The sequence below is a fragment of the Centroberyx affinis genome, unplaced genomic scaffold (genome assembly GCF_046629955.1).
Source record: "Centroberyx affinis isolate AG114_WGS23_722 - 3 ecotype Tasmania unplaced genomic scaffold, CSIRO-AGI_Caff_v1 ptg004399l_1, whole genome shotgun sequence".
In the NCBI taxonomy this organism is placed as follows: domain Eukaryota; kingdom Metazoa; phylum Chordata; class Actinopteri; order Beryciformes; family Berycidae; genus Centroberyx; species Centroberyx affinis.
Window position 1 is genome coordinate 133,303 of NW_027282083.1, and position 18,048 is coordinate 151,350.

General features: G+C 41.0%; 1 protein-coding gene across 1 annotated transcript; it reads left to right on the forward strand.

The window, feature by feature from the left end:
• Window positions 1–792: 792 nt before the first annotated feature.
• On the forward strand, window positions 793–17,743 carry LOC139664899 (cytosolic purine 5'-nucleotidase-like). The gene is made up of 14 exons (XM_071543889.1): window positions 793–902; window positions 5,642–5,715; window positions 11,376–11,493; window positions 12,003–12,098; window positions 12,364–12,455; window positions 12,673–12,730; window positions 13,367–13,460; window positions 14,495–14,548; window positions 14,741–14,824; window positions 15,100–15,141; window positions 15,319–15,426; window positions 16,373–16,439; window positions 16,650–16,820; window positions 17,688–17,743. Exons 1-14 carry the CDS (start codon window positions 802–804, stop codon window positions 17,741–17,743), a joined length of 1,215 nt encoding a protein of 404 aa, XP_071399990.1. The 5' UTR covers window positions 793–801.
• The last annotated feature ends 305 nt before the right edge of the window (window positions 17,744–18,048 follow it).

An 18,048-nucleotide genomic window follows, 5' to 3' on the forward strand; every position in this document is an offset into this window, starting at 1 on the left:
TGATAGTACGAAAGTGATAAAATGTGTCAGCATGGGAGAAAAAAAACACACTGGCCATTAACAAGAGGAGGCCAAGACTAGGCTTACATTCCACTCTGGCAGAAATTTATGAATCTCTCCCTAGATTCATGGTGAACAGATGTGCCTGCAGTGCATTGGGTTTTTTCTTCTCTGGCCTTTGTTTAAGCTTGGCTGTATGTGGGCTACATAGGACACAATGATGCACTGATGCATTAACCAAATGAGGAAAGTCCCCTTTTATTTGTTCTTTTTGTAAATATACCAGTATGACCCCATTTTAAATCTCCTTATGGCCACTTGATTCAGTCTAGCTTGTGGCTTTGTCCTTGGACTTTGCCTAGTGAGTGAGAGGGGCTGTTGATTTTTTTTTTTTGTGCCAGGTCATACCAGCATAACACTATTCATTAAATAGACTAACATCTCAGTGGTTTGATCCCTCCCTGTGTCCTGTGCTGACCTCTTCAGCCCCCGCGAGCAATGCATGCCTCTTGATGTGTGTGTGTGTGTGTGTGTGTAGCTTTTAAAAATCTTAAAATATTTAAACAGTAACTAGCTGATACTGCTCATCACTACCATACTTTTTTGTTTGTTTGTTTGTTTTTGGTACTATTGTATTTGTTTTTTAGGAAACACTGAAAATCAATGACTTGTTAAATAAAAGTATTGTGTTTAACTTAGCTAGTATTGGGATGCTTTTGTGAGTGTGGCCTGTCATTTTCGAACTGAGACATATGCATATGTGTTGCTTCCCTCCCTTCTAGACTTTGAGAGGTTTTGAAGATGACCACTTCATGGAGTGACAGACTGCAGAACTATGCAGACTTGCCCGCTAATATGGATGGCCTGGCAATGAAGAAGTACAGGAGAGAGCCTTACCACAGGTAAGAAACAAGTATGGGGTTCCCGGGTCAGCTTTACAAAAGGTCTGACAATCACTACTTTCATTTGTGAGTTTCAAAGCAACATGAAGAAACTAACAAGAAAATAATCAAATAATCAGTGTCCAACTTGCATGCTATCAGTCATAAAAACTGCAAAATTATTTAACGTGACTAGGAGGACAGTCTCAAATTGCATCAGCAAGGAGAACAATGGTTGCAAGTCACAGACAGACTCTGAACAGAATAGTTGCTAAACACCACAAAACTACAGCCTCAAAATGTACCCCATAATTGAATCAACACCTGGTGTAAGGAGAACAAAACCTGGACCCCTGAGCAATGGAAAACACGTAATATGATCTGATGAGTCGTCTTTCACCCTGTTTGCTATGGCAGCTTTACGTTTGGAGAAGGCCAAAGCATACCTACAATATCCTTTGCTCACTGTTAAACATGGTGGTGGATCTGTAATGGTATGGGCAGCTATCTCATGGGAGTCATTAGGTGTAATGAATACTCTACATAGTCATATAACAACCAAGGAATACGAGGCCATTTTCCTTATGAAACTCCCTAACCATTTCAAGATGATCCACACTGCTAATTGAATTCAAGAGTGGTTTCATGAACACCAGGATGAAGTCACATGTCTTCAGTGGCCTCCCAATCACCAGATCTAACCGTCATTGCGCTGTTACGGGAAGTTCATAAGCGCACAGTGGGAAGGAGGTTTCCACCTCTTTCATCCCCTCAAACACCTGGAGAAGACTCCTTTTATTGTTGCCTTTCTTTTCAATTTTCCCCTTACCAAATATTTGGAAACATTCAGCAGGCAATGTCACTTAGGGTTGGGAATTTGAATTATAAGATAAAGCAATTCTGTCTGGCTTCGATTTCACACACATCCTGTGTTAGTCATGGTTTTGCATCTGATGTGCACACTTCCTGTTCAATGTCACATGGCAAAATGTCATTGTGGTCCTAGGAGGGAGTGTGTGAGGCCTACTCTCTCAAGCCAAATTCAATACATTAAGCAGGTAATTTGCTTAAAGGCAAAATGCAGCTCTCCACATGTGAAAGAGGTTACACTGTTTTGACAGCAACGTGCTTTATTAACTGGCAAAATGAGAGAGCCTTAAAATAGAAAGTCCCCGTTATGCATTTATCTAATGATAGGAAAAGCCCTGTGGTCATGCTGGCTAAATGGCTGATGGAGGGAGGGATGTAGTCCATGTGAGTGTGGTAAACGGTGTGTTGTTGTGCAATGTTTAACTCGACTAAAGAGATGTATGTCCACTGAGAATTGCTGTTATTCCATACTATTACGCAACTTGCCATGTTAACAGCAGCTCTAAAACTGTCACTCATGTGTTGGCTTTGTCCCCTGTGCTGAGGAATCTGTGACACAGTCCATAACCCCCCCCCCTCACACACACACACACACACACACACACAAAGATGGTGTTGAGCTTTCTCAAACAAGGTATTTGTTTGTCAATAGTTCCATCTAATTTAAAAAACCTGTTTTACCAAGGTTTGATCTGGTTAATCTCATTTTAAACTTAAGAGGGCATTTTATCTCATGGAGAAAGACACATGCCTTGACTGAAACAGTCCATCCTTATAGTCAGGACCATTTATCACATAGCTAGAGGTCCATGGCCCTGCCCAACCCAGATAAACCTTCTATCACAGGGGGCTGAATGAACTGTTTCCATGAGATTAGAGGCTAGTGGAAAAAATCTGCCAGATTGTTGCACAGCTGCACTCAGTTGGACTGAGTTGTTAAGGGATTCTCTTGTAGGTGTGGTCTGGCCCATGTGGGCTATTTGAGGCAGTACTGTTGTCAGCAAGACCAAAGTCGAGGCTGACTATCTCATTCAAGCCACCCCCCACCCTCTTTGTCAATACGGGTGAGGAGAGACATGAGCTTACTTAAGTAACATTTATGGCTCTCCTATACTACAGCTCCTACAGGCACAGAACAAAGGGTCAAACGTGAAAGGAAAAGGGTCTTTGCACTTTAACATACAACAGTGATTTTAGATTGAAATGCCCCATTGTACAAGGCTTATGCTCTCCCAGTGCTGAGTATAAAGTAGTTTTGATCAGTCAGGATTAGCCCTGCCTTAGACAAGCTAATGATTAATATTTTAGTCTAATCCATACACCTAATACATGTATAATAAAGATAAAATGTTAAAATATGTGGCCACTGTGAGATTTGTTTAAGGAGGAGGAGTCATTTTCTTCTCAAAGATAGGCTTCTACACTGAACCAAGCCTTGGTAATGTAAGCATCTGTAGCTTGGGACTGGGACTTGCTTGATTGTACCTGACTTGTGATTGTTCTGGATGTCTTTGAGGGCCCACAAACATCACCCTACACAACAACAACAACCCTGACTGACAACAGACAACAACAGAGAATGACGCGGAATGGCCACAATCATTTTTGCAACAAGTCAGAAAATTTTTGAATGGCAAGGAAGCAAAGAGAGAGGGGGGGCATTGTTTTTGGGCCAGAGCTGCCGTGCGTTACCGGAGCAGGTCAGGCCAACGGCGAGTCAATCCTAGGTTTAATCGCGCTCAGAATGCATCGCCAGTCCTCCGCTGGACAACAGTCTAAATGGGAACTTGTTCACTATGGATCTGCAGCAAGGTATTTCAGAATTGATTTATAGTTTGGTGAACAGGAAAAGGTAATTGTTACGCTGATTGTCGAGATCAGTTTGTCCTCTAGAATCAGTTTTATAGGTATTTGAGACTCTTGGCAGCTAAACTTGTATATCAGATTATTGTGCTGGTTAAGGGTGATGTAACCTTGTTTTTTTCAATGTGGCATTTTTGGTTTCCTTTTAGATAGGGGTTAGCTGTTCTGTGTCTTAATGCTAGCATAACTAAATATTGACTTGTGTGGAAATATCCGGAGACTGGAGACACAGTTACACAGCCTACTGCTCAAACACAGATATGAAAGATAAGATAAGTAGGTCTATGCTAGAAGTAAAAGTTAAGCTAGCAGTATGTGGCTTTGCTAAAGCAGAGTGCCATCCGCTCCCAGGAGATGTGTGGATCGTCAGTTTCAGGCAGGCTATGTAAACATTGGCTACCTCTCCGGCCACACTGGTCTCCTGTAGCCTCCTGACTGATTTATGAGTCAGGACAGTTGAGCTGTTTCCTGGAGGATTGTCAAATTCAGTCTGGGAGCCATAGGGCTATGTAAGCACTCCGCCTTGCTGTAGAGTTGTGTAAGCATCCAAGCATACCAACCACAATACAGAAGGTCTGTATTTGAATGAATCAAATGATTGTTTCCGTCATAACCTTTCCTTCATTCACTCTAGGGCTGCACAATTAATTGTGTCATCATAAATTCCGATTTAGGTTTCTACAGTAAATAAGCATAACATATTGGCTTATCAGTAATTGAAACATTTCGTTTCATTTAGGAAAAAAAAAATTCTTTAAAAAATCAAAAGGTAAACAAGCACTGCACAGTTTCCAGTTACAAATGAAAGGAATGGTAAGACTCAATTAGGGTTCTGAAGTATGAATAGACCTTAAATGGCTCGTCATGGCAAAATATTATAGTATTGCTTTAAATTGGCCTGAATAACGGTTTTAGAAAAATGTTTACGACTGGACATTTCATGGGCATTCAGCTTGATTTTGATATGAGCTAGCTTTAGCTTGGTTTTCTTTTCACATGGAGTGTTTCTCTGAAATTAATTGGCTAGCAGTGTCTGATGCTGCCTCGTAAGCTACTGTACCTCTTCCGAGTTCAGAAATTGAAGATACGACTTGTCATACTTATAGTTAAATGCTTTTGGTTGTTGTGCCTTTGATTGGAGTTGATTACAAACTGGACCCTGTAAGTATTTTTTATTTTTTTTTGGATGGCTGCTGTTTTAGTTTAGAAATCAAGCAGTGCAAAACAACTTGAAGATGAGAAAATGTGCATCATGTAATTGATTACTTCATTAATTTATTAAGACAAAAATGTGGTATAACTAAAAGTTAAACAAAGAGTGAAAATAGAAATGTACCACAAAGAATGCCAGACGATAATAGAATAGTATAATACATCACTGTTGACATGAATTCCATGTTCTCCGCCGCCTAAATGTCACATCTCAGCAACTCGGGTACCATAGAAAATGTTGGGCTGTTCATGTGGGCTCAACTTGTAATTATATTTCCAACAGCACTCCAAGGCAGCATGCTCTCAACCAAGATATTGAATGACACAATTTTAAGTTTTCATAGCAGGAAAGTTACGCAGTGACTTGGGACATCGGTGAATGTAAACAGCTATAACCAAAGTTATGAATGGAAATTAAACATGGCTTGTTGGCTACTATAATATATCATACATATCTCCTTTGCAGGAGGTTGAGCAAAATTGCAAAGGGAAGAAGAAGGTTGTATCTTATAGATGATATGAACTCAGTGTGCATCTTCTTGAAGTGTTGGCAGTTCACTTGTTGATTAGGAGCAACATTTTGCTGAGATCCCATATCAGCCATGAAGATCATGTAGCCTAATGGTGTGCACATTCCACTTTCACAATCAGGGTTATAGGCCCATTCTGCTAATGAGAACAGCTAAAGTAACAATGTTCACGGTCTGTCAAAATAGATGCTAATCTTGTTGTTGTTGAAGATAGTGGATTGCGACAAGAATATTTACCCTAACTTGTCATTGATGGTATTCTTTGTCTCTCTCTGGTTTCTCTAGAGTGTTTGTCAACAGAAGCTTGGCCATGGAGAAGATTAAGTGCTTTGGCTTTGATATGGATTACACTCTAGCAGGTAAGTGGAATATATAACCCCAACTACCCACCACCGTTGTCACTTTTAGATTTTCAATATCAGGCCAAGTCAGCTCTGGTTTGCATAGCAACTCCTCTGCCTACATGGATTCTCCAACCCGTTAATAATGTACACTAGTCCAAAAGAGCTCATGTATCACTTAAGAAATCCAGACTAACAAGGGGGGTTAGAGATGTTTGTGTATCCGTGGGAGCTTCTTGAAATGGCAAGACAAAAAAGGATCCATTGATCAGAATGAGAGGAAAACACATTCTTTGAATGGCAGGGTAAATTTAGGTTTTGTGGTAGTATTTAGTCACTAATTTGTCATCTTTGGAATTTGGAAAACAAAACCTAGTTGCTGGAGCCACTTTGACTTAACATTTATGTTGTAGATTTTTAGAATCTACGTCCGCGTCCTTCTCAACTCTGTATTTGGCTACGCTAACTTCTCACCAAAACTGCAGCTTGTTGTCCACAAAATGTTATTTGGGTTGGTGCCAGTGACACATTTAGCACACCGCACATTACTTTAAAACACTTGCTGGGCCTTCCAGTAGTTTGGCAACCTCAACCAAAAAATTGTAAGCATAGCCTCCAAGAGCCAAAAGTTCACAGCTTGGAGATAGTCTCTTTTACATTGACCAACAATGGACTAAAAACGATCCTGTCAGTTTGTTATCTCCCTCCTATATGTCTGTGTACAGTACATGCTGATGTGACTCAGCTCCAGTTAATTGTCATCATCTCTATAAATATAGCTTCCCTGACTTTGAGAAGCAGGTCATGTTTGTTTGTCGGGTTCAGGACTGATGACTCCCTCGAGAAAGGGGATCACTTGTAGTCCCTCTCTGGCCTTCCACCCCTATCCCTATTCAGAGCGCAGGAGATTTTACGGACGCTCAGCTGTTGACATGACTCTCTTTATGGGCGCTCATAACCAAGTGTTAATGTTTGCAAGAAGCGTGGCTATCATGTATCTTTGCACTACGTTCGGGTTTCGACCACAGAAGCACACCACTTCATCATCCCCAGGGAGGGAGTAGTTTCACAGAATGGCCGCTGCTTAACCACAACACCTCACCATGCTCCTATAGTTAGTTTGAGGCCTAGGTGGGTGTTCTAGGTAGTGAAAATGTGCAAAGTTATTTAAATAGGTGTTAAGGGGTTTTGGGGATTTTTTTTAGGTGTGTTTTTAGTTTTCATTTAAGTATTTAATCTTATTTCACTTTTAAATGTTGACAGGATTCCTATACAATTCTGGAAAGGTACAGAAAAAAATTTGATGATTTCCAGTCCTTGAAAAGTTTTGTATTCTACAGTCTAGAAGATTGTGAAAAAAATCTGTAACTGGAAAAAGTCTCGATGCACATGACTACACAGTTCATGTAGTGTTGCATCCACTGTCACTTGGCATATTGTGATGTTGCTGTGAAGAACAAACTTTAACATCCAACCTTAACTTTTGAAATCGGCAAAAAAAGAAAAATAAGATCTAGAAAAAGTGTTGAATATTGAAATGGAAGATGTCTAGGAACCCTGTGCTGATACAGATGTAAATTTCAGGTTAGTGCAAATAAGTTCAGTGCAGCAGTGTAAAACACCATTCAGATTTTTCACTGCCATTTGTTCCTGGTATGATTATAATGTTGGATAGAACACAGCAATTGTCTGTGGCCGGATATGACTGGGCTAACCACCATAATTAGTGATGGCTCAATGTGTATCTCAATGGGTAGAGCATGGTTAGGCTCCTCAACTCTGTGTCTCTATTTCTGACAGCTTTACAACAATTACACACATACACACACACACACACACACACACACACACACATTTTACATATTGTAATAAAACTAAATAAACATTATAGTAAGAAGATATTGCCTCATCTGTTCTTTGTGCTCTGAAAGGGAACACTTAATAGCCTGCAGAGACTGTTGCTCAAACACACATTTAGTTCCAGATTGCATCGAGAGATACACACAGTTTTGCCCTAGTTTCCTACCAGACTTTTGGCTAGAATGTAGGTCCCCCAGGCTATGCTCAAGTTTTTTAATTTTTGCTAACTTTCCACAATATGCTTGATAGATTTGTGCAAATCTGTGACAAAGGCCTATATTTTCATATTAGTAGCTACAAATAAATTAAGATGGTTAAGGTGTTGGCTCCTAATAGAGATTGCTAAGTGACATGGTTCAGATAAGGATCCTATGTGGGACACGTCATCTGAATTAGATTTAGTGGTCTATCAGTAGAGGGAGGCAAGTTGTTTTACCCTGTGTTTGAAGGGTATGCATTACATTTGCGACTAAGGTGACCTGGGCTGTAAAGTCTGGACCCGGAAACGTCCACCCACCACACGCCCACAAGTAATTGGACTTGTGGGAGTATAATTATCTGGCAACAAACTTGTCAGGGATAGGAGGTAACAGATCCTTGATGCTTGAATGGCTGCTCCTTCAGCCCCAAGGAGATGTCAGTGTGTGCGTGTGTGTGTGTGTGTGTGTGTACATATACATGCTGACAGCGTGAGGGTGAGAAATAGGAGAAGGGGCTTATGGTAGGGGAGCAAGGGCCCCTATAAAACATAGAACCAGGAGAGGCAAGGACATTGCCAAGCAACCGTGACACATCTTCCGGTCTACACACAAACATCGGGTAGATGAGTTTTCTCTCAAATGTGTTGATGGTTTTTGCCTGGGTACCTTTAACGACATTTGTTACTGTCAATGTGGGTGGCCTCCAGTCTGACTTTCTCGAAAAGGCAGAAATCTAGAAATCAGTCCATGGAGTATTGCTCTATGAGTCAAATATAACACCTGAAATAATGAGATGTGTCTAGAATTACTTGTGAATCGAAAAGCATATCAGTAACTGGAAATGTTTTTTGTGGGGTTTGGTTTTCAAGTGGTTTAGAAGTAAGGTCAAACAAGTCTTGCTAAAGTCACCCTGATGAAAAATGGGTAAAAAACGTTTGCCACTATGTTCAGTGTTGTTCTGTTGGATTCAGCACAGTGTCTTGTGTTGATTTCAGCCCCAGTTAAGTAGATGTAGTATAATTAAATGGTTAGTGTCTTAACTGTACTGTAGTTAGTAAATCTCGGATTGCTAATAACAATATCCTCCTGTAGTTATTGTGTAATGAACAAACTGTCTGACAATGAATGACTAGCCTGGCACAGTTTTTTAAATATATCCTAGATAACCTGAGTTTGTGTGTGTGTGTGTGTGTGTGTGTGTGTGTGTGTGGTGGGGCAGGCCTAAACTGTCCCAAGGTCAATATGTGTCAATACGTGAAGAGAGCTTCCCAGCGAACTAAAGAAAGAAAGAGAGAGTGATGATAGGAAGGGTGACAGAGGGGAAACTGCTCTCAAAATAGGTTTCTTTGTAGTGGCTTGGAGCTTAGAGAGGAATAGGACAAGAGGAGGAGGAGGAGGGAAGGATATATACATAGAGGAATCTGGTTGGTGCATGCTACTGTTCTGGGCACAGTGCCCAAACCCTCTGTTAGTTTGCTAGGAGACCGTGGGGGGGGGTTGAACTGCAAGAGGGACTTGAATATTACGCAGAAATATGCTCAGGCTCAGAGGCTTACAGTATAGGGGAGGTATAAACATCGAGCCTACTAGGAATATCTTGCACAGGACTATGCACAATGTGAACCCAAGAATTTCATGTAGGCCAGTACATACTCATTATGCTCCTATATATAACCCTAGCATTAGACACAAGTACAAACTCACACATTTTGCACCACTCCAGCAGAGTAGAACACAGATGTTTCCCTATTTGTCCTACAGTGCTGTTCCCCCACCAACCGTCCTCCATCTCAGCATCATCAGCCAATATTTCTTCCCCTCCAGGGGCCTCCCACTTCCCCACTATGACTGTAGAAAACAGGCAACAACACCAGCACATTCTCCATTTTGTATTAATAACATCTGACATATTCTTTTCCCAGTGTCAGATAACATTTTAATCCCCTGCCAGCCTTTCTGAACCTTGTATCAATCTTTATTTTTATTTTCAGAGCCCGCCCCTCCCTTAGTTTTGGATTGGCCTTGGGTGAAGTATTTGGCTACGGCAGTGACAGGGTGCTGGCTCTTTGTTTATGAAATGTCATCGGTCTCAGCAGGGCTCATTAGAGCTGCTGCTGGAAGTCGAGTGATGTCTCTCTTTCACGCCTGATCCTGTTTCTTTGTGGATTTGCTCACAGAACATTCAGGCCCTTGTTGATACTGAGGAGAGAGGAGGGTGACGGGTGTGTGTGAGTGTACATGTGGGTGAGAGCATGGTGTTATCAAAATATTGAGACACCATTACAGTGTCTCAAGTGGGCGAAGTAGCCTTGAAAAAGTCACATGTACATGTTGTGTAACTGTTAATGAGCATAAGCTCCACTGTCTGTAGGTCACCTCTAACAAAACTTTGTTTCACCCATAGGCCAAGGTGCTCAAGTGGGCTCATTGTATTCTGTATATTATAGTGTGTATGTGAATTTTAGATCTGCAATGTCACATGGTACTGGTTTCAGAAGAGTGTTTTCTCATGTTAGCCAGCTGCCCAATTCAATTAGTGACAATTGCCTAACGCTATAAAGCAGCCTAATTATCTTCCGTTTTACCGTGTGACTGTAATTGTCATTGATTATGAATGTATCAACCTCTGTATTGAGAGATAATGTTTCACCTTTCACCTGAGGTTTTCACCTTCGGGTAACATTTCCTTTACAACTAGTGCAATACCCATAAGCCTAGCTAGCTCCTGATCAATTAGGCTACACAATCAGAGATCTGTGCCCTGCTTGTCACTCGCACATAGTGAGTGATTTGAAGCCAATTGTATGTTCACTAGCATCCCTATTGTCCTACTTTGAGGATGATGAAAAAGTGTTAGCAAAGGCAAGAATCATAGAAATCTGTACATGTAGAGTAATGTAGCCTGTGATGCTATATTAGATGCTATGTAGATTCTGGATAATGAACAAACTCCAGGCTTATCAAGTCAGAACAAAAATAATTTCATAACTTAAACAAAACATTGCACCATTGTTGTCACTGTTGAAGCTGGAAGAAACCACAGGCATTACTGTCAATAGTGACAGCAATGGTGCAATGTTTTGTTAAAGGTATAACATTATTTTTATCCTGACCTGATAAGCCTGGAGAGTTTGTTCATACACGTAACTGCGCTGTGGCACAAAGTTATGCAACTTGTACTCCATTTCCAGGCTAAGGCTGTTACATACATAGTCTTTTTTACTTTTTCAAAACACAGGTGAACTTAGTTTAGCCATTTGTCTTGCCAGGTACATTCTAGGACCAATTGAATGATTGGACCCATATAGAACCCAGCTGTTTTGAAAATATGCTACAAATGAATGGACAAAATTTTTGACAGACCACATGACTTTCAAGCCCTCTAGGATAGACATAGGATATAGATTAGATATTAAAACCCACTATCACCAAGTCAAGAATTAATGCCATGACTGTCTCCACCACTTCACATAATGACCATCTTTGTTATCACAGGTAATTGTATGAGGTGATCCTATATTGTGCAACCCTATGGCGCAATTGGCAAAATATTGCAAAGCTAAGTTTGTGGGTCTGTGTGTGTGTGTGTGTTTGTGTGTGTGCATGGGTGCATTCCAGTGTACAAGTCACCAGAGTATGAGTCACTTGGCTTTGAGCTTACAGTGGAACGCCTGGTTTCCATCGGTTACCCCCAGGAGCTGCTCAGCTTTGTCTACGACCCATCCTTCCCCACCAGGTCAGACCAATCACACACCACCTTAAGGCCATGATGATGAGGTTGATGATGATGATGATGATGATGATGATGATGAGGATGATGATAGTGAGGGTCTCTTAGCAAGTGTAGCACTGCAGCAATTGTGAGTGCAGGAATTGCATTTTTGGCAGTTTACTAACCAAAGAACAGAGCAGAACTATTCAGTTGGAGGGCCAACTTTTCCTATTGCCTCTTCTCTTATCATTTTAACCCTTTAACCTTTCAACCCTCAGTGGATATGACTATGTTATTTAACAGGTGCAAGGGATTAGGGGAAAAAACTCATCACCCACTCTAAGCACAAATTTCAATTCCACTTGGAATTTATTTGGTGGGAAATTACCTCTTAGTCTGTCGTGATAATATTAGAGATAACATTAGAGTCAAGCTCCATAGAATAGATAAAAGTTAGCCAAGTTTGTTTATTGATGCTTTAAATTTGTTGAAGTAGTGTTGCGATTTTCGTCTTCCTTCTCCTCTACTTTAAGGGGCCTTGTGTTTGATACCATGTATGGAAACCTGTTGAAGGTTGATGCCTATGGCAACATCCTGGTCTGTGTCCATGGATTCAACTTCCTCCGAGGGTGAGTAATCCCAATGTTCTCCCCCTGTAATGTGTGGATCTCTGCCAATAATATGTAACTTTACGTAATGTTAGAATTTTGTTATTTTGTGACTGTATACGTTATGCACATTTTCAACATATAATGTATGGGCATAACATGTATAAGAAGCATAATCATAAGAAAGATAATGAAGATTTTCTCCTGTCACTTATGGTACCTAAAGCATTATCATGTGCCAACACCTTCTGTAGATCATCTGATGTTTTGTTTTCTCTCTTCCCAGCCCTGAGATACGTGAGCTGTACCCAAACAAGTTCATCCAGCGAGACGATACAGAGCGCTTTTATATCCTCAACACTCTCTTCAACCTGCCAGGTATTGTCACTGAACAGAGAGAGGAACAGGGCGGGACCCCTAAAGAGTAATTAAATCAATTAAGTAGGCTTTTATCCTGATTAAACGCAGAATAATTACATTCAAGGAAGATTCAGGCAGATGTCCCTCCCTGCTTCTCCCTACATGCAAAAAAGCAGGGAAAGAAAAGGTTGATGAAGCTACTTCAAGCTTCTTGTTTTTTCTTCTCTCTCCATAGAGACCTACCTCTTTGCCTGCCTAGTGGATTTCTTCTCCAACTGTGACAGATATGCAAGGTAAGGAATTGCTAGTTACACTACTGTCGAGTAACATATTTCTGGAGACGGCATGGTGACACAATGACAAGACAGTTTCAAGCCAAACAGGGTCAAGAGCAAGCCCTACAGCATGGGAGGGTCCAGCTGTCTCAACTAATAAGCTTAGCCAATTATCCTAAAAAGGAAAGTAAATGGCAGTTCTATCGAAGAACCCTCCTACTTTTCTTTTGCTATAAAGATGATTAATTCATCTCTTGTACTACTAATATTAAGAACGCATGGATTCTTATCTGAATGTGATAGGAATAAAAATCAATATTTACTAACTATTCACAGAGAATGAAATGTTAATATACTCTTTATGACCTAATGTGTTAAATATTACTCTAAGGAGATATAATAGCCTGTTCAATTTGTTGATAATGTAATCTGGAATGGTTGCATGTCCCTTTGTCCTCTGAAACCTGGTTGTTGGTCTTTTAGGGGGAGAATGCTTTCCTGTTTGGCTGGGGACCCCTCCAACAAGGGAAGGCTATCCCATTTAAAAGCAAACAAAAAACAAAATGTCATGTTTTGAAAATGGTTAACGTTCTGTAAAGATGTGGCCTGTCCGACGGCTGTGTACGTGTGTGTGTCTCTCCTCCTCTCCCCCAGCTGTGAAACTGGCTTCAAGGATGGCGACCTCTTCATGTCCTTTAAGAGCATGTTCCAGGACGTCCGCGACGCTGTCGACTGGGTCCACTTCAAGGTTGATACCTTTGATTTCTTTGATTTAACCTCTGTTTTGCCAGTAGTTAAACTGACTTATTGTCCCAGGTGTTTATTTATCAAGGGATGTTTTATTGAGCATGCATGCTCTTTTTCTGCAACACATTGCTTCACATACATACAACTATACACATTCATGCCTGGGAGCTATTCAGTACAACCTCAGTCTTCCCAGTACAATCACAGTCTCCTTAATTTTGACAACAATGTCCGCTGGAGGATTTAGGGTTAAGTTCCTTGCTTAAAGGAAAAATCCACCCTAAAACACAGCTTTTGGCAATGTACCTTGCATTTTCTGGGTCCATTTTGTTGTTTGGTGGTGTATTTTTCTTCCCACGGATAACTGGCCAATCATAGACAATGTGATATGATGTTGAGATATTTACAGTGCAGTTTGATAGTAGATTTTTTTTTCAGCCATCTAAAACATCAATGGCAAATGTCAGATTTTGTTGTCAGTCCCTCAGAATCAAAGAGCAAGAGCTTCTTTCTAGACTCACGATTTTGCAGCAACAACCATACATGGAGAAATCCATCATAGAAGAGATAGAGATACCAATTTCTCCACCAACAACAGCCTCAATAGACCAGAATGCAATGCAACTACAAGACATGTTGCGTTATGAGTAAGGGCTGTAACTCTTACTTTTTGTTGACTGGAAAAACAATTGCTATTGCTCTCTCCACCTACATGTATAACCCACAGCTAAATGCAACAAGTTCACACCAGCTTTCTGGGGTTTGACAAATGTCATTCTGGAAAATGTGGGAAATCACTAAGTGAAGTAGAAGTAGATAAGGCAGGTTGATGGAAGGTGGCTACACCAAAAAAGTAAATTGCAACATCATAAAATAAATACTGCAATGCGCTGAACATCACAGATTGATGGTTGTTGCTGAACTGCTACAGAATGGAATGATTTGTCTGGATGCTTCTGACGTAAGAAGCTGATGTAATTCATTTGAGTCTAGATTTTCAGTTTTTAATCTGACTTTTACATCCGTGCGTTGCAGGGCACTCTGAAGGAGAAGACTGTTGAGAACCTGGAGAAGTATGTAGTGAGAGATGTAAGTACTTCAATCTTACAATCAATCGGGACATTACAGGTGTACTTTGGTGGAGAATACACACACACACACACACACACACACACACACACACACACACACACATTATTTACCCTCTCTGAATGGGCTGATCTGTAGGGACGCTTCAAATCTCAGAATCTGATGCTTTTGTTCTCTTTTTCCTCCATGCAGGGAAAGCTACCTCTTCTCCTCAGCCGAATGAATGAAGTAGCTAAGGTTTTCTTGGCTACCAACAGTGACTACAAATACACTGATGTAAGTATATACATGCTGCTATTGAGAGGCTGCACCATTTGGGGAAAAACATAATTAGGTCATTTTAAAATCGCAGTGGTTTGGAGATGAACACACAAGACAGATAAACTAAACATCTCTTGAGTAGTGTCCTGGGAAGCAGCTGCAGATCCATTACTTACAAATTGCACTAGACTCTGGCAGCACTGACAGCTGTATTAGCTCAAAACACAGTGGCGTTTCATTCAAAGTGATTTGAATAACTGACAGCCTGTCTATGTGTTATTTTCTTGCAGAAAATCATGACCTACCTGTTTGACTTCCCCCATGGCCCAAAGGTAAGACACACCCTTTTGCCCTGTTTGCTTGTACTTTGAGATGTGTTGAATATGCAGCTGAATGCGTAAAGACATATTTTCATGTGCGTGTGTGCGTCGGTGCGTGTCCCTGTTTTTTGTGTGTGTGTGTGTGTGTGCGCGTGTGTGCGTGTGTGTGTGTGTGTGTACCCACTACAGCATGGCACGCCCCACCGGCCGTGGAAGTCCTACTTTGACCTGATCCTAGTGGATGCCAGGAAGCCTCTGTTCTTTGGTGAGGGTACGGTGCTCAGACAAGTCGACACGGTGAGCAGAAACACAACACACTCTGACACTGATGGGAAAGACTATACACCAGGAACAATACACCATGTACTGAAGAGTTACCGATACTCAGACAGACACTGAGACAGATGGCCCGTACTCTGTAGCCAAGAACCAGAGGGCCTCCTTAAAGTACTAAAAACCATGAGTGAGAGTAGGGACTGTATATTTAACACTATATACACAACGGATAATGTTCTTGAACATCAAAAGATTAACATTTTTGTCTATGTTGTCCCTCTCCTCTGCATTATTCCTGGTGTTGTTTGCACACACTCAGCCTAGTTGGAGATATCAGGGCTCGTTTTCCTCCATCCAGAAGACGTTTAGCTGCCATTCATTTTTGTTCAGTATGAAAATCAACTTCCACAGACTTGAAAATTCCCCGAGCTAGATAATCCATCACAGTAAATATGAAGCCTTGATTTTGGTTTAGTTTCTGTTTTATTGTTATTTCATTGGTGTTTTCATAGCAGTGCATGCATTATGTTACGCTCTACTTACTGTCAATCATCTGCCACCCACAGAGAGAAATCTCTGCCAGGAAATAATCCCTCAAAAACATTCAAAAATTTATTGTCACACCCATGTCTTCGTATTTGGGGCATCTTTGTCAGCAGTTAATTTTAAGCTAGGTGTGACACCATATAGTGTCAAACCAGTTACATGTGGCATGCACTGTATTGACATGACACTGGTATTCTCCTTTAAGTAAAAGATATGCTGTTTATGCAGGTGGTGAGTGCAGAACAGAACCATTTGTCAAATGAGACCAAGTTTAAGTTTATTCCTAGGCTAAAAGTTTCTTAAAATGTGATCTCTATGAGGAAATATGTCTGTTTTTTTCTGGCCCTGCTATTGCTTTACCTTTCTTATTGTGCCAAGGACGCTCCCCATACCCATACCATGCATTTTCTCTCCCTTTCAGACAACAGGGCGTCTAAAGATAGGAACTTACACAGGACCTCTGCAGCATGGCATAGTCTACTCTGGAGGTAAGACTGATGCCTCATTTATTCTCCTTCATACATTCATTAGCATTCAGTTGTCTACAATTGTTGGGATTAATAAGTTTGTATCTATTATTTACTATTAGACAAACCAATAAACACACACTTGTATTCACACACATTTACTCACACACATCCACAGCCTATATGGACCACCTGTGCCTATTTATTGTTCTGTATCTCATTGTCCCTCAGGTTCTTCAGACATAGTGTGCGACTTGCTGGGGGCCAAGGGTAAAGACATAGTCTACATCGGGGACCATATCTTCGGAGACATCCTCAAATCCAAGAAACGGCAAGGCTGGAGGACCTTCCTGGTTATACCTGAGCTGGCCCAGGAGCTGCACGTCTGGACCGACAAGAGCTGTGAGGCTGGATACAGAAAAGCACACACACACACCACACGGAGATAAACTGCTTGCACACATAGCTACTTTCAGAAATGTCCACACATTCACACGTACAGTCACTTTTATATTTATTTAGCCTTTATTTATCCAGGTATTTATCCAACTGAGATTGAAAAAATCTTTTTCAAAAGAGAGCTGACCTAGAAAAGCAGCAACAGTATCAAACCAGCAAGTTCCAGGAAAACATGCAACTTAAGTACATTAGTATATTTGAAGATCATATACACTAAGTGGTAGTTGCAAAGTCAAAGCTTGTGTGTGTGTGTGTGTGTGTGTGTGTGTGTGTGTGTGTGTGTGTGTGTGTGTGTGTGTGTGAGTGAGTGTGTGAGTGTGTGAGTGTGTGAGTGTGTGAGTGTGTGTGTGTGTGTGTGTGTGTGTGTGTGTGTGTGTGTGTGTGTGTGTGTGTGTGTGTGTATGCTGTATGTACAGTACTGTGCAAAAGTCTTAGGCACCCTAGATTTTTTTATATAAATTTTGTCTTAGATGTTTTTTGTTTTCTGCATTAGTGTGTTTGTAGACTGCTCTTTTTTTGATATTTAGAAACTTTTCATTTCATTATTTTTTTAAATCCTCTTCGCTTTACGGATTTTTTTTTTTTTTGCAGAGTACTGTACATGCACATTCACACACACACACACACACACACACAGACACACATACACAAAATCATAAAGCATATTCATACACGCAGGCACATGCCAGTGCAATCAGACACATGTTCAATGCCATAAAACAGTATCTGTACTGTAAATTGTAAACCTTGCCATGTCATGCACATGGGTGGGGAGGAGAAGGAGACTCACCTTGTTCTCCTCTTTTCCAGCGTTATTCGAGGAACTGCAGGGTCTGGACATTTTCTTAGCAGAGCTGTACAAGTAAGTACTGTAACCTTTAGCCTCTATTTTTTTCTCCCTTTACTATATCCCACCTCTCTCCTCATAACCTCCCCTTACTCCAATCCTCCTGCCCTTTGCTCTCTGCAATATCAGCATCTGGCCCTCTATTTGCATGCGTGTGTGTGTGTTTGTGTGTTTGAGAGAGAACAACAGGGGCAGCGGGGTAAAGTCTAAAGGGTTGGCTCTCACAGGCAGCCTGATAACTGGGTTCACAGAGGCTTATTTATAGCCTGGCACAGCTCCCTGTCGCATCCCCTCTGACGCTCCTTGACACGTTAACTTTCAGCA